This window comes from Myotis yumanensis, unplaced genomic scaffold (assembly GCF_028538775.1).
Source record: "Myotis yumanensis isolate MYYU_CA2020_CCGP unplaced genomic scaffold, mMyoYum1.0.hap1 SCAF_7, whole genome shotgun sequence".
Classification (NCBI taxonomy): domain Eukaryota; kingdom Metazoa; phylum Chordata; class Mammalia; order Chiroptera; family Vespertilionidae; genus Myotis; species Myotis yumanensis.
The window spans coordinates 12903447-12922921 of NW_027223758.1; the positions used below are offsets into that span (position 1 = coordinate 12903447).

Genomic DNA, 19475 nt, shown 5'->3' on the forward strand with positions numbered 1-19475 from the left:
AAAACCTCTTGACCATTATGAGTTTGAATGCATCCAGGACTACATCACTCAAAAAGGTCTACAAGTCTCAGTAGTTTACAAATCAAGATAGAGGTAGAGGGAGGGATTTTTAAACACTTTAAGAATCACCAGGTCATTTTTCTCACATGTGCTTATTAAAGATACCAAGCTTAAACTAGTATTTACTACTTTCAAATTCTTTTATGGAAGAAAAAGGATTCTAAATAAATATTTAAGAAGATTTAAAGTTGAGTTTTTAGAAAAGCTAACTATTTTTGCCAATGGTAATAATTTCTAAATAATTATCATTACTGCTATCACCATAAAACAATTCTCTCTTTTTTTTTTATTTATCCTAAGCCAAGTTTCCTCAATCTTGGAATCACTGACTATCTTGGGTCAGATAAATCTTTGCTGTAGGAATCTTTCTTGTATATTGTAGGATGGTTACATACATCCCTACCCATTAGATGCCAATAACACCCACTCTCCCCACCCCAAGCTGTGACAACCATCATTTTACCAAATATTGTCTGGTGGGCAAAATCACCCCCAATATCTGTTTCTTAATTTATAACAAATTTATACTAGTCATTAAACTAAGGCACAATAAGAGTCACCTTAAAATTAGTATATATTTCCATTTCGCACAAGACATAGGGTACAATCCCTTATCAAAAACTTCAAAATAAGTTATTTTGCGTTTTACAAATTTTCACATATATAATTTTCAGCTTTATATAATTTTTCCCGGTCCACAATACAAACTGCTTCAGTTATTCACTTAGACCGTTTTCCCATATGTCTCTTCAGTAGACAATGAGCTAGAATTAAATGGAGGTTAAAGCCTAGTTTCACAACCCTCTATCAACCTGGGTTATAATGTTGAAGTAATCTATATGAATTCAAATGAAACAGGAACTTTGGAAAAGTGTCCTTCTTTCAGATTTTCTACATAGGCGATCATGCCATCTGTGAACAAGACAGTTTTATGTCCTCCTTTGCTCTTTTTATTTCCTTTTCTTACTGCATTAGCAAAGACTTCCAATATAATGTTTTTTAAAAGCTACCTGGCCAGGGCTGATTCTTCTTCTTCTTTTTTTTTTGTCTACTGATGTGATGAATTACATTAATCAATTTTTAACTTTTTAATTAAATTTATTAGGATGACATTGGTTAGTAAAATTATATAGGTTTCAGGTATACAATTCTATAATACATCATTTATATATTGTATTGTGTGTTCACCACCCCAAGTCAAGACATTAATTAATTTTTGAATGTTGAGCAAGCCTTGCTACCTGGGATAAATCCCACTTGGTCATGGTGTATATTTTTATACTCTTTGCATTTGATTTGTTAATACTTTGCTGTAGAGGGTGCTGTTAAATTTTATCTTTAATCTGTGTCCAAATCTTTCAGGAGCCCTGCATATATAAATCTTATAAACATTCAGGATATTGAACTATGTATTCACAAAATACTTACAATTCTCCAGTTTCTTTTAATATAGTTCTTGAATGTTACGGAGGCACACACTTTGATAACATTATCCTGGGACTTCTCCAATAATGTTAAAAGCAACAGTGGGTAATTCTGATTTCCTTCTACAGATTCAAGAAACTTCTCAGCTATAAAAGAATTTCCATGTTATATTCGTTATTATAACAAAATCTTTCTACTTTATGTATATGTGGAACTATGTATATCTGATTGAAGCATCATAAAATGGAAAAGATCTTTTCCCTTCGAAAACCTATCAAGGGTCTACTGAGCCTCACTTTCCTTATCTATTAAAAGGACTATATATGATGTTATATTAAACTTACATAATACCTCAGTTTTCAAGTCATTTGACTCACCTGATTCACACAAACCTATAATGTGGCCTCATCAGAAGACCATCCCATCTGAAGGAGAACCTGCTTCTTAGAGAGTTTAAGTGACTTTAGGTCAAAAGTTACACACCCTATCTGGTTCCAGAAGGGCTATTATTAGTACTACTAGAGGCCTGGTGCACAAAAATTTGTGCACTGGGGGGGGGGGGGGGGGGCCTCAGCCCGGCCTGTGCCCTCATGCAGTCTGGGACCCCTCGGGGGATGTCCACCTGCTGGCTTAGGCCCACTCCCGGGGGGGATCAGGCCTAAGCTGGCAGTTAGACATCCCTCTGGCAGCCCGGCAGCCCTTGGGGGATGTCCACTTGCCAGCAGGGAGCAGGCCTAAGCTGCCGTCGGACATCCTTAGCGCTGCTGAGGAGGCGGGAGAGGCTCCCGCCACCACCGCTGTGCTGGCAGCAATTCAGCCTGGCTTGTGGCTGAGCAGAGCTCCCCCTGTGGGAGCACACTGACCACCAGGGGGCAGCTCCTGCATTGAGCATCTGCCCCCTGGTGGTCAGTGTGTGTCATAGTGACCAGTCATTCCCAGTCATTCTGCTGTTAGGGTCAATTTGCATATTACCCTTTTATTATATAGAATAGAAGCCTGGTGCATGAGTGAGGGCCGGCTGGTTTGCCCTGAAGGGTGTCCTGGATCAGGGTGGGGGTCCCACTGGGGTGCCTGGCCAGCCTGGATGAGGGACTGAGGGCCGTTTTCAGGCTGGCCACACCCCCTTCAGGGTGGGGGTCCCTACTGGGGTGCCTGGCCAGCCTGAGTGAGGGGCTGATGGCTGTTTGCAGGCTGGCCAAACTCCCCAGCGGAGACCCTCACCCCATGGGGGTGTGGCCAGCTTGGGTGAGGGGCTGAGGGCCGTTTTCAGGCTGCCCACAGCCCCTTCAGGGTGGGGGGCTCCTGCTGGGGTGCCTGGCCAGCTTGGGTGAGGGGCTGATGGCCGGTTTCAGGTTGGCCACGGACGACGGGCTGGAAGCAGGTATCTGGGATTTATTTATCTTCTATAATTGAAACTTTGTAGCCTTGAGCGGAGCTCAGGGCCAGCAGGGCAGGCGGGAAGCTTGGCTTCCTCCATTGCCGGGGACAACCCAAGCCTCCTGCTCACTCCAGCTCCATGGACGCCACCATCTTAGTTGGGTTAATTTGCATGTCCGCTCCTGATTGGCTGGTGGGCGTGGCTTGTGGTTGTAGTGGAGGTACAGTCAATTTGCATGTTTCTCTTTTATTAGATTAGATTAGTAATGGTAGTTATTATTTCTTTTACAGTATAACCGTGATCAAGATTAAATGAGTTAATTATGGCTATTATGTTATTATTAACTATATATGTTTGGAGCTTTACATATATTATTTCATTAAGTTGTCACTAATACTATTGGTAATACTATCCCAATTTTAAAGACAAGGCCACTGAGGTTAAGTAACTTGTCAAAGATCACAGAGCTAGAATATTTCATCACTGAAAAAGTTTTAGTCTTGTCCTTATTTGACCACACTAGACTTGTTTTCCTCTAGATATACACATTTCTAATACCAGCAATAAAGTTATACTAAGATTTTAATACATATTCACATTGATATTATACTGAGAAATATTAAATATCCTAAGTTTACTGATTACACAGTGAAGGTGTATAGCACTTCTAATTTTTCCTATCTTAAGCCTCACCCATTCCAAGGATCTAATACCTACTAAAAAAGCTGCTGTTAGCACCTATTATTTCCTACAATATGATTTAGCCTGGCCAGCGTTGCTCAGTGGTTGAGTCTTGACCTGGACCAGGAGGTCACAGTTTGATTCCCAATCAGGTCACATGGACAGGTTATGGGCTCGATCCCCAATGAGGTGGTGTAAGCGGGAGCTGATCAATGATCCTGACAACTCTGACTAAAGATGCCTCTATCTATCTATCTATCTATCTATCAAAAATATATTTTTATTGATTTCAGAGAGGAAGGGAGAGGGAGAGAGAGATGGAAACATCAATGTTGAGAGAAAATCATTGATCAACTGCCTCAATCCTCACTAGGGATTGAGCCCATAACCTGGGCATGTGCCCTGACCAGGATTCAAACTATGACCTCCTATTCCATAGGTCAATGCTCAACCACTGAGCAACACGGGCCAGGCTAAATCATATTATGGTAGAAAATAATAGGTGCTAACAGCAGGTCTTTTCAATAGGTATTGGATCATTGGAATGAGTGAGGCTTAAGATAGGAAAAATTAGAAGTGCTACACACCTTCACTGTGTAATGAGTAAACCTAGGAGATTTAATATTCCTTTCTGAAATCAATAAAAGATATATATTTTTTGCCAAAACCGGTTTGGCTCAGTGGATAGAGCGTCGGCCTGTGGACTGAAGGGTCCCGGGTTCGATTCCGGTCAAGGGCATGTACCTTGGTTGCGGGCACATCCCCGGTGGGGGATGTGCAGGAGGCAGCTGATCAATGTTTCTCTCTCATCGATGTTTCTAACTCTCTGTCTCTCTCCCTTCCTCTCTGTAAAAAATCAATAAAAAATATTTAATAAATAAATAAATAAATAAAATAAGATATATATTTTTTAAAATAATATGATTTAACACTTTTTTCTCTCTGAATTGAGTCCCAAGAGTTTAGCTTCCATCCTCAAACCTTTCCTGCTTTGTGTCACCATGTCTTTCTTGAAAGATGAGAAATGAACTGGAACATGTTTTTATGTAGCAGACACAGTTTTGTACGAGTCTATCAGGCTTTCACTGTTTCCTTAGTGTCAGCATTTTGTACAGGGCAACACACTATATCCATGATTTGAGGGAAAGCCCATACAGACTGCCAGGTCTCTTTCTTAAATTATAATTAATATCTTGGAAGCAATTTTCTCATGAGTTTAAGTCTATTCCTTTCTGTGTTCATTTTCCTCAATTTGCGCTCAGAATATTCACACTGACATTTTCCACATACTCAATGAGCTTCAAAATGTCTTCCAATTTATCTATACCACTGTCACATCTCAATAACCCATGAGAAGAGTGGTATCTGTAAGCTGGAATCCACTATACATTGCTACCTCCATATCATTTTATAAAGATGTTGAGTCAGTCTACTAGCAATCCCTGAGAATATGTCCACAACTCTTCCCAGAAACACCAGTTTATTCCTACACTCTGTCCTGGATTCATAAAAAAAATGCCACCTTCACCTTAAAAGACACAATTATTAAAAATAATTTTAATAGATAATGTTGGCAGAGGCTTTCTGGGAAAGTCTAAGAAGATTAGAGCCAATAATTACCCTTTATCCAAGAACACATTACTTCTTTAAGCACTAATGGGAAGCTCACAAATTTTTCCTCTCAGAAATCACAAAGGCTAGGATGACTGCATTAACATGTTTACAATTCTATGTTTTATATATAACATCAGTGTATCTCTCACACACACACACACACACACACACACACACACACACGCATTCATCTGTGTCTTCATGGGGCCCTTCCAAAATCCTCTTCATGAGCATGCACACTAGTAAATTCTAAAGAAGCAGATTAAGAGCATTTCTGGTTAATATGGCTTACATCAAGGATCCTCAACTGACTACTCACAGGACACATATGGTCCTCAAAATTAGATTTGTATAAATTTCAAAATTGTTCGAAGTTATTAGTTGCTATCATTTAAAAGTAAGGACATTTCATATAAGCACCCTTATTTTTCAAGTAAAGCTGGAAATGATTTTGCAAAACTAGTTTGAATCCCCCTAAGATAATTGCAGAGATTACCAGTCCCCACTTGGCCTGCTCTCTCACTTACCTTCACATCTGATTCCTGTGGGCACCTGAGATTGCAAGTCTAAGTTTATACTAAGTTTCTCATGGAAACTGATTATATTTGGGAGAAAGAGGGTAGAAAAAAATCCTAGGTCTTAAAATGTAATAATTAAATCAATCCCAGCATGAAGGTTAAGCATGGAGTGTCTGATTGCCTGGTTTCATTCACTTAATCACTTTTTAGGCAGTTAACACTCATCTCTATGCCCCATTATTATCTTTTTAAAACTGGCAGGTGTAGGAAATTTCAGAAAAGTGAAGGGACAAAGCATTCTAAACATATTAGTACTTTATATTCCAAAGGAGGACAAATAAAAGCTATTTTACTCAAAAAACAAAACCCCAAAAAACCCCACACCATCCTATGTTATAACAGTTGAAGACAGCCAACCACACACTTTGTGGCTACAGAATGAAAAATAAACTGAGAATCCAAGTGTAAATCTTTTTTTTAAAAAATCTATATTTACAAACAGCAGTTTGCATAAAGTTTTCCCTCACCTGTCCTTTAAGAATACATCAACCACAAACAATATTTATTCTCTTTACCTGGACGTCTGATGGCAGGATCAGGATCAAGAGTTTTCTTTAAATATTCTGTTAGCGTTTGCAAATTTGCATCACTGAGCTCCATTGCAATGAAATCTAAAACAAGAAATGATGCTTGGGTAACTGGTCACAGGCGAACACAGTAATTTGCATAAAAAATCATTTCATGTTATCAGTCTTTTCTCTGAAAGTCATTCTTGCTATGTTTGGGCATGGACTATAAACCTGACTCCGACCTAAGATAAGAAGGGCTTTTCTGAAATAATGGTGAGATAATTTTGATATAAAGGAGAAGAAATAACGTCATAATTTTAAAAAGAAAGGCATAGAAAAGCAAAATTGAAGGCTTGATCAAAGTCACCATAAAGTTGATCTAATTTATGAAACAAAGCAAAGGGTAAAAACACTCACAAAAAATGTTTTTAAAGTCCTGTTGTAAAAAATTAAAAATTAAAGCAGTAAACATATATGCATCCAATATCATATACGAGCACCTAAATATATAAAAAACTTCTGCCCTAGCTGGTTTGGCTCAGTTGATAGAGCATTAGCTTGCAGACTGAAGAGTCCCAGGTTTGATTCTGGTCAAGGGCACATAACTTGGTTGCAGGTTCCTCCCCAGTACAGGCCCTGGTTGGGGCTCATGCAGTAGGCAACCAATCAATGTGTTTCTCTCACAATGATATTTCCTTTCTGTCTTTTCCTCTCACTTTCACTCTCTAAAAATCAATGGAAAAATATCCTCTGGTGAGGATTAAATATACATGTGTGTGTGTGTGTGTGTGTGTGTGTGTGTTTGTGTGTGTGTACACATTTATATATATAAAAGCCTGTGACCATTATGACTGAATGACTGGTCAACTGGTCGCTATGACATGCACTCACCACCAGGAGGCAGACGCTCAACACAGGAGCTGCCCCCTGGTGGTCAGTGCACTCCCACAGCCAGCCAACCTCTCCCAGTCACCCCCGCCCCAGCCGGCAAACCCCCTGCAGCCCCTCCCCCCATCTGGCAGGCCCTGTCCAGCAGCCAGCAGGGCCCAGCCGGCCTGGCCCCAACAGGCCCTGATCACCGGCCAGGCCTAGGGACCACACCCATGCACAAATTTCATGAACCGGGCCTCTAGTATACATATAAAAACTTCTGGAGGATTCTAAAGGAGAGATAGACAGCAATACAGTCATACTAGGGGACTTTACCATCCTGCTGACTTCACCAGATAGATCTTCCAAACAAAAAGTTAACAAGGAAACAGTAACTCCAAATGACACACTGGATCAGATGGAATTAATTGACATTTATAGAACATTTCACACCAAAGCTGCAGAATTAACATTCTTCTCAAGTGCACATGCGTCATTCACAAAGATAAGACCACATGTTAGCAAACAAAACAAGTCTCTACAAGTTCAAGAAGATTGAAATCATATCAAGCATCTTCTTAAATCACAATGGAATGAAATTAGAAATCAAGTACAGTAAAAACACTCAAAAAACATTCAAACACATGGAGGCTAAATAGCATGCTATTAAACAATGAATGGGTTACCAATGAGGTCAAGAAAGAAATAAAAAGCTTTCTGGAAAAAAATGAACACATAACAACCCAAAATCTCTGGGACAAGCAGTCCTAAGAGGGAAGGTTCATAGTATTTCAGGCCTACCTCAAAAAACAAAATCTATACTGATAAAAGCCTAAGCGGTCCTCACGCCCTCATGCTACATTGTCACAAAATGGCCGCACACACAGTGGAGGCAGGTCCCAGCAGCTGCTCCGTGCGGTGAGGCCTGGGGGTCCAGCGGCTCCGCACAGCGTAGAGGAGGCCGATCCCCGTAGAGGAGGCCGATCCCGGCGTCTCTGCTGCCTCGTGCAGAGGAGGTGGGTCGAGGCAGGGGAGGGCAGTTGTAGGCGATCAGGCCGGCAGGGGAGGGCAGTTGTGGACTATCAGGCAGGCAGGGGAGTAGTTAGGGGGCGATCAGGCTGGCAGGCAGAAGCGGTTACGGACAATCAGGCAGGCATGCGAGCAGTTAGGAGCCAGCGGTCCCGGATTGTGAGAGAGATGTCCAACTGCCATCTCTCTCTTTATGGTGATCAAAGTCACTATAAAGTTGATCTAATTTAGGCCCGATTCTGCGCCTAAACCAGCAGTTGGACATTCCCTGAGGGGTCCCAGATTGGAGAGTGTGCAGGTCGGGCTGAGGAACACACCCCCCATGCATGAATTTCATGCACCAGGCCTCTAGTACATTAATAATAAGCTATTTAATCCTACAGCTTAAAAAATTAGAAAAAGAACAAGAAAAGCCCAGTGTAAGTAGAAGGAATTAATAAAGATCAGAGCAGAAATAAATGACAGAGACTAAAAAAAAAACAAAAACACAATACAAAAGACTGATGAAACCAAGACCTGGTTCTTTAAAAAAAAATAAACAAGACTGATGAATCTGTAGCTAGTCTCATCAAGAAACAAAGAAAGAGGACCCAAATAATTAAAATCAGAAATGAAAGTGGTGAAATAACTGACACCACAGAAATACAAAGGATTGTAAGAAAGTACTATGAACAACTATATGCCAAAAAGATGGACAATGTGGATGAAATGGACAAATTCCTAGAAAAATACAATCTTCTAAAACTCAATCAGGAAGAATAAAAAAACCTGAATAGTCCAATAACACTTGTTGAAATAGAAGCAGTAATCAAAAAACTAGCAGCAAACAAATAGCCCGGTCCAGAAGGCTTCACAGGGAGTTTTACCAAACATTCAAAGAATTAACACCTATTCTCTTCAAAGACACTACAAAGAAAGAGAATTACAGGCCAATATCCCTGATGAACATAGATTCTAAAATCCTCACCAAATATATTAGTAAATCAGATCCAGCAATATATTAAAAAGATCATACACCATGAACAAGTGGAATGTATTTCAGGAATGCAAGGCTGGCACAATATTTGCACATCAACAAATGTGATAACAGCATATAAACAAACTGAAAGACAAAAAACCCATGATCATATCAATAGACACAGAAAAAGCATTCAACAAAATCCAACACCCATTTTTGATAAAAACTTTCAATATAGTGGGAATAGAGAGATTACACCTCAACATGATAAAAGCCAAATATGACAAGCTACAGCAAACATCATATTCAATGGGAAAAACGAAAACCATTTCCACTCAGAAAAGGAACAAGAGAGAGGATGTCCACTTTCACCATTCTTATTCAACATAGTACTGGGTCCTAGCCACAGCGATCAGGCAAAAAGAAATAAAAGACATCCAAATTGGAAAGGAGGAAGTAAAATTCTTGTTATTTGCAGATGACATAATATTGTACATAGAAAAACCTGGACTCCACTAAAAAACTACTAGGTTTAATAAATGAATTTGGCAAAGTAGCAGGATACAAAATTAACAACCAGAAATCAATGGCATTTTTATACAACAATAATGAATTCTCTGAAAGAGAAACTAAATAAACAATCCCGCCCTAGCAAGTTTTGCTCAGTGGATAGAGCGTCGGCCTGTGGACTAAAGGGTCCCGGGTTCAATTCCGATCAAGGGCACATGCCTGGGTTGTGGGCTTGATCCCTAGTGTGGGGCATGCAGGAGGCAGCCAATCAATGATTCTCTCTCATCACTGATGTTTCTCTCTCTCTCTCTCTCCATGAAATCAATAAAAATATATTAAAAAATAATAAAATAAATAAATAAACAAACAATCCCATTTACCATTACAACATAAAAGTTAAGATATCTAGGAATAAACTTAACTAAGAAGGTAAAAAAAGACTTGTACTCGGAAAACTATAGGAGATTGAAAAAAAGGGAGGAAGAAATAAACAAGTAGAAGATTATACAGTGTTCATGGACTGGTAGAATAACATCATTAAAATGTCTATACTACCCAAAGCAATCTATACATTCAATGCAATCCCTATTAAATTAACAATGACATATTTCACAGATCTAAATCAAATACTCCAAAAATTTATATGGAATCAAAAAAGATCCCAAATAGCTGCAGCAATCTTGAGAAAGAATGACAAAGTTGGAGGGATCACAATACCAGATATCAAGTTATACTACAAAGCCACTGTCATCAAAACAGCCTGGTTCTGGCACAAGAACAGATAGATCAATGGAATAAAACAGAGTCCCCAGAAATCGACCCAAGCCATTACACTCAATTAATATTTAACAAAGGAGGCAAGAACATACAATGGAGTTATCAAGAGACTCTCTTCAATAAATGGTATTGGGAAAATTGGACAAATAGATGCAAAAAAATGAAACTAGACCACCAACTTACACCATACACAAGAATAAACTAAAAATGGATAAAAGACTTAAATGTAAGACGTGAAACCATAAAAATACTAGAAGAAATCACAGGCAGCAAAATCTCAGACATCTCTCTTAGCAATATATTTACAGATATATCTCCTAGGATAAAGGAAACTAAAGAGAAAATAAACAAATAGGGACTACAGCAAAAGAAAAAGCCTCTGAATAGCAAAAGAAACCATCAACAAAACGAAAAGGGAGCCCACTGTATGGGAGAACATATTTGCCAATGATACATCTGCTAAAGGGTTAATATCCAAAATATATAAAGAACTCATACAACTTAATAAAAGGAAGACAAATAATCCAATTAAAAATGGGCAAAGGGAAGACTCTGACCCTTGGAGAACCAAGATGGCGGCATAGGTTAACGCCGGAGTTTGCTGCCTCTAACAACCACTTCAAAAATAGAACTAAAAGACGGAACGGACATCACCCAGAACCACAGGAAGGCTGGCTGAGGAGAGATTCTATGACTAGAAGGAAAGAGAAATCCATACTGAGACTCAGAGGAGGTGCAGTGCGGAGGTGAAATACTAAGGTGCGGAGTGCATGTGGAGCGGGCCGGCGGCGGAGGGCGCGGTTGTTGTTTTCAATCCGGAGGGAGTTTCAGACTCTGCGCTCCAGATCCAGGAGAGCCTCTAGGGACCCAGACTCAAACGGGAGAAGCCGGAAGGCAGCTTTCTCTCCGAGGTTTGCAGCAGTTGCAGAGCCGCTAGGGACGGAACTGAGAGCAGCCATAACTGCTCCCTCCGCCCACCCTGTAGATCCCCAGGGACCCGCCCCACCCAAGCCCTGCACAGAGGCATTTGCCGGATTGCCTCAGGCAAAGGCTAGATGAGCACCGCCCTAGAGATTCAGCACAGAAGCTCTCCCACTGCAGACACAGCTGACTCTCATAGCCAGTTAGCCTAGAGGTCAATTCACCCCTAGTATTGCCGACAACAAATAAGGCTTAACTACAACAAGACTGCGCACAAAGACCACAAGGGGGTGCACCAAGAAAGCATAAAAAATGCGGAGACAAAAAAACATGACAGAAATGGAGGATATAGAGCTAAAAAACGCACTTTTGAGGGCTGTCAATAATTTGCTAGAAACTGCCGATAAACTTGATGAGAGCCTCAAGAAATCTAATGAGACCCTCAATGTTGTGATAAAGAACCAACTAGAAATTAAGCATACACTGACTGTAATAAAGAATATTATACAGACACCCAACAGCAGACCAGAGGAGCGCAAGAATCAAGTCAAAGATTTGAAATGCGAAGACGCAAAAAACACCCAACTGGAAAAGCAAAATGAAAAAAGAATCCGAAAATACGAAGATAGTGTAAGGAGCCTCTGGGACAACTTCAAGCGCACTAATATCAGAATTATTGGGATGCCAGAAGATGAGAGACAGCAAGATATTGAAAACCTATTTCAAGAAATAATGGCAGAAAACTTCCCCCACCTGGTGAAAGAAATGGACTTACAGGTCCAAGAAGCGCAGAGAACCCCAAACAAAAGGAATCCAAAGAGGACCACACCAAGACACATCATAATTAAAATGCCAAGAGCAAAAGACAAAGAGAGAATCTTAAAAGCAGCAAGAGAAAGAGACTCAATTACCTACAAGGGAATACCCATACGACTGTCAGCTGATTTCTCAACAGAAACTTTGCAGGCCAGAAGGGAATGGCAAGAAATATTCAAAGTGCTGAATACCAAGAACCTACAACCAAGACTACTTTATCCAGCAAAGCTATCATTCAGAATTGAAGGTCAGATAAAGAGCTTCACAGACAAGGAAAAGCTAAAGGACTTCATCACCACTAAACCAGTATTATACGAAATACTGAAAGGTATCCTTTAAGAAGAGGAAGAAGAAAAAGGTAAAGATACAAATTGTGAACAACAAACATGCATCTATCAACAAGTGAATCTAAGAATCAAGTGAATAAATAATCTGATGTACAGAATGAACTGGTGATTATAATGAATCAGGGACATAGAAAGGGAATGGACTGACTATTCTTTGGGGGGAAAGGGGAATGGGAGATTCGGGAAGAGACTGGACAAAAATCGTGCACCTATAGATGAGGACAGTGGGTGGGGAGTGAGGGCGGAGGGTGGGGCGGGAACTGGAAGGAGGGGAGTTATGGGGGGGGGGGGGGAAGAGGGACAAATGTAATCTGAACAATAAAAATTTAATAAAACAATAAAAAAAATTAAAAAAAAATTTAATTAGAAAAGATACAATTACCAAACAATTAGCATATTGTTGGAATTACAAGGAAAATAGGGGAGAAAAGGGAATTAGTAAAAAAAAAAAAAAAAAAAAAAAGAAGTAATGTGACCTGGCTGAGGTGGCTCAGTGGTTGAGCTTCGATCTATAAACCAGGAAGTCATAGTTTGATTCCCATGGGGGCATGCAAAAGGCAGCCCATCAATATGCTCTCCCTCTGCCTTCCTCTATGAAAATATAGTAACAAAAGAAAAAGGAAAAAATATAATATGTTTGATTGCAGGATACTACCCAAAACCCCACTGGGATGTTGTATAATCCACAGTAAAAATTCTGAATTCAGAAACATATTTGTCCCCAGTAGTAGAAGTACCAAATGAATCACATATATAGCAACTTAACTGCTAGGAGGTTAAGAGAGTCGCTGGGTATTCAGTGGTCCAAGTTTTCCCAGAGGCTCTGAGTCTTGCTTGAACTGAACTTGAAGAATATGGAAAGGCAAAGTACAAGGACCCAACTCATGAAGGAAATAGTGAGCAAAGTAACAGACACAGGAAGAGAACATCGCCCCTTTGGGGAATAGTGGACTTGGAGGCTGAGATCAGTTAATGTGGGTTCCTCAATACTTAAGAGTTTCATGATGTAATGTACAATAGGGATGTTTTTTAGAAATGGGTAAAAATTTAATGCACATGGAATATAGGACCTCTGGGCTGGTAATGGTTTAAAAAGAACAGCCAAATGGGAATTAGGGAGAGGAAGAAGCCTATGACTCTGAGATTTTGAATAAGACTTAAAGGCGTGGCTCAGTGATTGAGCGTCAACCTATAAACCAGGATGTCAGGGTTCTATTTCCAGTCAGGGCACATGCCTGGGTTGCAGGCTCATTCTCCAGTGTGGAGCATGCAAGAGGTAGCTGATCAATGATTCTCTCTCATCACTGATGTTTCTATCTCTGGCTCTCCCTCTCCTTTCCTCTCTGAAATCAATGTGTGTGTGTGTATGTGTGTGTGTGTGTGTGTCTGTGTGTGTGTGAATAAAGGGGGGGAGGGCGTTAGAAATGGGCAATAAGCTAATGCTGTGCTTGTGCAGAGTACTACTCCACAACCAGAAACCACGCCTTCTAAGGAGGACAACCTGTTTGAAACTATCTATAGTCTCCTTACTACTACTGTCCTTTCCCTTAATTAGAAAACATTTTTATCAAAAGGGAAGCCAATATTTTGACTGAGTTAATAGATAGCACCACCTGTCTATTTACTTCCTCCCACCCAGAACAAACCACACTATGGAGATGAATTATCAAATCCCATTCAACCCCACACACAATTTATTAAGAGGCCACCCTTTCTGGTTTTTATGTCAAAAGTTTGGAAGGTGCAACACATATTCTTCCCTTTTTGGAGATTCACTTTAAAGATTTCAGGAACTCCAACAGAACGTTCTCAGCTTAACATTGTTTAATCCAGAGTTCCTGCATTACTTGGCCACTTTATTATGGAACACATTTTGAAAAGCAGTGATTTAATCAACTCACTTTCCATTCTTTTTTCCTGTGTTGAAATGCTGACTCTGAAATCTTGAAAGTTTACTGTTGCCAAGCAAAATCATTTACATCAATGTACAGTACGTCCTCAGGTTACGTCGAAGATCTGTTCCTACGTCGCGATGTATCGCGATTTTGCCGTAAGTCTGAACCCACCTACATAAGCACCTACATCACTCACATGGAGCACATACACAGCAGCAATGAAGTGAAACAGTAAAAAAATGTAAAAGAAAGATAACAATTTCTGACCTTTACTTGTGGTAAATAAATAATAAAAAACATAAAGCACATATGTACATACGTCGAGATGACGGAACTTTTTTTTTTTTAATAAATGAATGGGAGATGGCCATGTAACCACAAAACGACGTATATCGAGTCCAACGTAACCCGAGGACTGTCTGTATATGAACTAAAAACAAAAACAACCACCTGGTCTTTCTTTGCCACATGCAAATTTATTCTATCTTTTGAGATTTATGCTAGAAACTGTGTGTGTGTGTATGTGTGCGTGTGTGTGTAGGATTACAGAGGTTAACTAGATCTATTTTACTGAGTTTTAAAATAAATTCAAATCTGCATTTCACTTCCTTCTGTGTGGGGGGAGGGGGGAGGATTACAGAGGTTAGCTAGATCTATTTTACTGAGTTTTTAAATAAACTCAAATCTGCATTTCACTTTCTTCATTTTGTACCTATAGCACTATACACATCTCAATCAAAATCTCTCAGACCCCTTATAATTATACGTATTAAAAATCCAAACAAGAGTCCCATGCAATCTGGCACCTGTCAACTTCATTTCCTAACTTCTCCTTGCCTTTTCTCACACTATGTTCCAGCCACAAAAGCCTTCTTTCTATTTCTTGAACCAGCAAAGACACTTTTCTGTGCCTGTAATACTGCTCTTCCTTCTAATTTGATATCGAGTATCATTCAACTGTCAGCTATCAACTCTTCAAAAGGGTCTTCCTCACCTATTACGTACCTTATCCTTGTTATACTATTAACAGCATTAATCATCACCTGAAGTATCTTTGACTTATTTTCTGTTAAAGTCCTTAGGACAGGGACTTTGTATATTTTTGTCTCTATATGCCCAGGACCTTCAACACTGCCTGGCACATAGTAGACATTCAGTAAGCATTTGATGCATGAACTAACGAATGAGCATTTGATGCATGAACTAACGAATGAGGCAATGTCAGCCAGCCAGCTAAAATATAAATCCCATTCTGAACTAGAGACTATTCTGGGATCAGCTACTAACAGCCCCAACAGAATGCAGGAACTCAGTTACATGTCAGATAAAGAAATGACCAACTTGCTCTCATAATTAATTTCTGTTTATTCAAAAGAGCTTTCAAGAAAGAAGTGAGCCCCACCCGGTTTGGCTCAATGGATAGAGCATCAGCCCTCATAACGAAGGGTCCCAGGTTCAATTACAGTCAAGGCCACGTACCTCAGTTGCAGGCCTGATCCCCATCTCCCTGGAGGCAATCAATTGATGTGTCTTTTTCACACTGAAGTTTTTCTGTCTCTCCCTCTCCCTTCCACTCTAAAAATCAATGGAGTCCCGCTGGTGTCTCTCAGTGGTTGGACACTGACCCATGAACCAGACAGATCACGGTTAGATTCCCGGTCAGGGCACATGCATGTGTTGCAGGCTTGATTCCCCAGTAGGGGGTGTAGGAGGCAGCAGACTGATGATTCTCTATCATTGATGTTTCTGTCTCTCTCTCCCTCTCTCTGAAACTAATAAAAATATATGTACTTTTTTAATTTAAATATATTTTATTGATTTTTTACAGAGAGGAAGAGAGAGGGATAGAGAGTTAGAAACATCGATGAGAGAGAAAAATCCATCAGCTGCCTCCTGCACACTCCCTACTGGGTATGTGCCCGCAATCAAGGTACATGCCCTTGACCAGAATCGAACCTGGGACCCTTGAGTCCGCAGGCCAATGCTCTATCCACTGAGCCAAACCGGCTAGGGCAATAAAAATACATTTTAAAAAATTAAAATAAATGGAAAAAATATCCTTGGGTAAGAATTAAAAAAAAAGTGAATGTGAAATCTGTCCTCTATTACTGTTCATATATGGCAGTGCTTATATTTTTGCCTCAGGGCTTTGCACTTACTGTCCCATTTGCCTGACAGCTCTGTCCCTGGAGAGCTGCATGGCTCACTGCCCACTTCATTCAGGTCCCTTTTCAAATGTCATCTCTTTTCAGAGATGCCTTCTTGGGCTGTCCTCTCTAAGAGAGCACTCACCCAATCTCCATTCCCTTACTCTATTTTTCTAAATAAATTTATCAGGCACATTAATTTGCTTTCTTGTTTACTGTGCCTCTCCTTCCACGAGTAGGAACTTTGTGTTTTGTTCACTGCAATCTCTCTAGTGCTTTACAATAATGATGAGCACCTACTATACACTGGTTGTACTATTTTCAAAAGCTACATGCCCTTGATTGATTTTCCCATCAAAAGCATTATGATTTTTCACATTTATTCTGGTCAATTGTGACAAACAGGAAGAAGTGGAGACAACTGATTCTAAGGCCAGGTGATAGAATAACCCTAAAATGACAAAGTTGAGGTGCTAGGATAAAACTATTTTTAAGTTTTAAAAAAAAGCATGTTGGGGAAAAAAGTGTGTGTGTATGAGGAGGATGATGTTTCATAAATATGCATGCTACAATCTCTGAAAGTTAAAATATTACATAGATCCTAGAATTTTAATGTTAGATAAGGGACTAAATATTTGTCAACAAACCCTTTTTTATATCTCCTTAGTGATAATGTCTATAAAACCAAATTGTAAGCTTAGCCCCGATTTGGGAAAGCATGACAAACCAGGTAATTTTAGAGAATACTCCACAGGTATTCACAAAATCAACAAGATCCAGGTCTAATTAAGTTCTTATTTGACCACAGATGAAGGTACTTTGACACTTTAAAATATTAAATATATGATCTGAAGAGAAACCAGAATTATATATATATTATATATTAAATATATAAATGTAAAGTGTTATTGATTTTAAAATAAAGACTCAAACTAGAAATGGAAAATTCATTATTTTGTCTTTAAATGAGGGATTATACTGAACTTTCACCACAAAGCTATCTTTGGAAATCCCTACCAATACACACACACACACAGAAAAATAAAAAACATGTACCACAACAAATCAATTACACAGATTTATCTAAATTCTAAGCTTTTCCTGTTGAATGGCTGTAGCTAAGTCTTGCCTCTTCCCACAGGCCCTCAGGTATAGATGAAGACTTTTGGAATAAAAGCTTTGCTTTCCAATGCCATCTCACAGACATCTATGACATAAGCTAATCCAAGATGGGTACCTTTTCTTTAGATACTTCCTCCACATTAGAGAACCATTCCTAATGCCTTACATCTGGAGAAAGGAAAAGAGATCCAATGTATGAAAACTATCTGGCACACATACATTAAGAACATAACCCAATCCTAGATGGTTTGGCTCAGTGGATAGAGTGTTACCCTGCAGACTGAAGAGTCTCGGGTTTGATTCTGGTCAAGGGCACCTGCCTGGGTTGCAGCTCAATCCTTCATAGGGAGTGTGCAGGAGGCAGCCAATCAATGATTCTCTCTAATCATTGATGTTTCTACCTCTCTCTCCCTCTCCCTTCCTCTCTGAAATAAATAAAAATGCATTAAAAAGAAAAAAAAAGAACATAACCCAACATCTCTCCACCCTCTGCTTTCTGCTCACAGGACACACACCTTAGCATCAAATCTAAACTCTTTAAATTGCCTACAAAGCCCTATGTGACCTGTTCCCTGGATACCTCTCTCTTCTTCACACACTACTCTAGCAAGCTGCATTTTCCTAATATCCCATTATTCCAAGCTTGTTCCTGTCCTTAAGCTCTTGTACTTTCTATTCCCTCTGCCTGGAATGTCTGTCCCCTCACCTTTCCATGGCTGGTCTCAGCTCAAATGTCACCTCCTCAGAGAAGCCTTCTTCATCATCAAATCACCTGTTACTTGTCCCTATCTGAAACTATCTAATTCATTTATCTGTATTGTTGTCCCCCCCTCCCCGAACATAAGCTACCCAAGGGATGGAACCTTGTCTATTTTTGCTTCTTCACTGTTATCTCAGAGATTAACAGGCAAATAATATTCATAAATATGCATGCTACAATCGCTGGAAGTTAAAATACTACATAGACCCTAGAATTTTATAAATTTAAAGCTCAATGAAGTTTAAAAGGAACAAATTAATTCCAAAACTAGAGCAGTGCTCTCCAACCCATCTAATCCCGTACAGAAAATGGTTTCCCTCTGTTCCCGCCCCAACTAGCAGAAATCAAAGTAATCATAAAGGGAGAGAATTCCCTTGCACTGATGGAAAGAAGTGAATTATGCAAAAAAAATGGAAACACAAAAAAGGGCCCAAACAGTGTACAGATGATGTGTTGTAGAACTGTGCACCTGAAACCTGTATAATTTTGTTAGCCAGTGTCACCTCAATACATTCAATAAAAAGGGTAAAAAAGAAAAAAGGGCCAAAAATCCCAGTATGGGGGTCCAAAGAAAGGAGAAAAAGAGCACTGGTGAGATCCAAGAGTAAAAAAATCCCCTTCTGTGCCTCCAAGGAATAGTAATAATTGTGCACCTGGCGGGTGGCAAGCCCTGGCCACTTGGACACAGCAGTGAACAGGACAGGCAAAAGCAAGGCCCTTTGCTCTCAAAGTTTACATTTTAGCAGTCAAGACAGATAATAAACAAGTCAACTATTAAGTGATTATTGATGACGATCGATGCATGAAGTATATTAACACTAGTGCGAAGTGATGAAGTGTTGAGGAGAGGTTGGTTAAAGAAGGTCTAACTAAGGTGAGTAAAACTTGAAGGATAGGGAGCCAGCCTTGCAAAGGTCTGATGTTGGTCATTTCCACGCAAATGAAAGGCACGTCCAAATGCTCTATAATGGGCATGAGCTTGGAACATTTAAGAAAAAAGAAAGGCAGGTCAGTATGTCTACCGTGGCTAACGAGGAAGGATGGGTGGGGGAGGTAGGCAATGAGATGGGACTGTAAA

The 19475-nt window shown here is 39.8% G+C and overlaps 1 protein-coding gene across 1 annotated transcript in view; it reads right to left on the reverse strand.

The window, feature by feature from the left end:
* CSE1L (chromosome segregation 1 like) overlaps positions 1 to 19475 on the reverse strand; it is a 48696-nt gene that overhangs the window by 28309 nt on the left and 912 nt on the right. Inside the window, exons 2-3 of the mRNA XM_070419796.1 lie at positions 6252 to 6347; positions 1489 to 1631 (exon numbers count right to left, since the gene is read on the reverse strand). Of these exons, the coding sequence (XP_070275897.1) occupies positions 1489 to 1631; positions 6252 to 6336 (228 nt within the window). The 5' untranslated portion in view covers positions 6337 to 6347. The remainder of the gene's footprint in view (positions 1 to 1488; positions 1632 to 6251; positions 6348 to 19475) is intronic.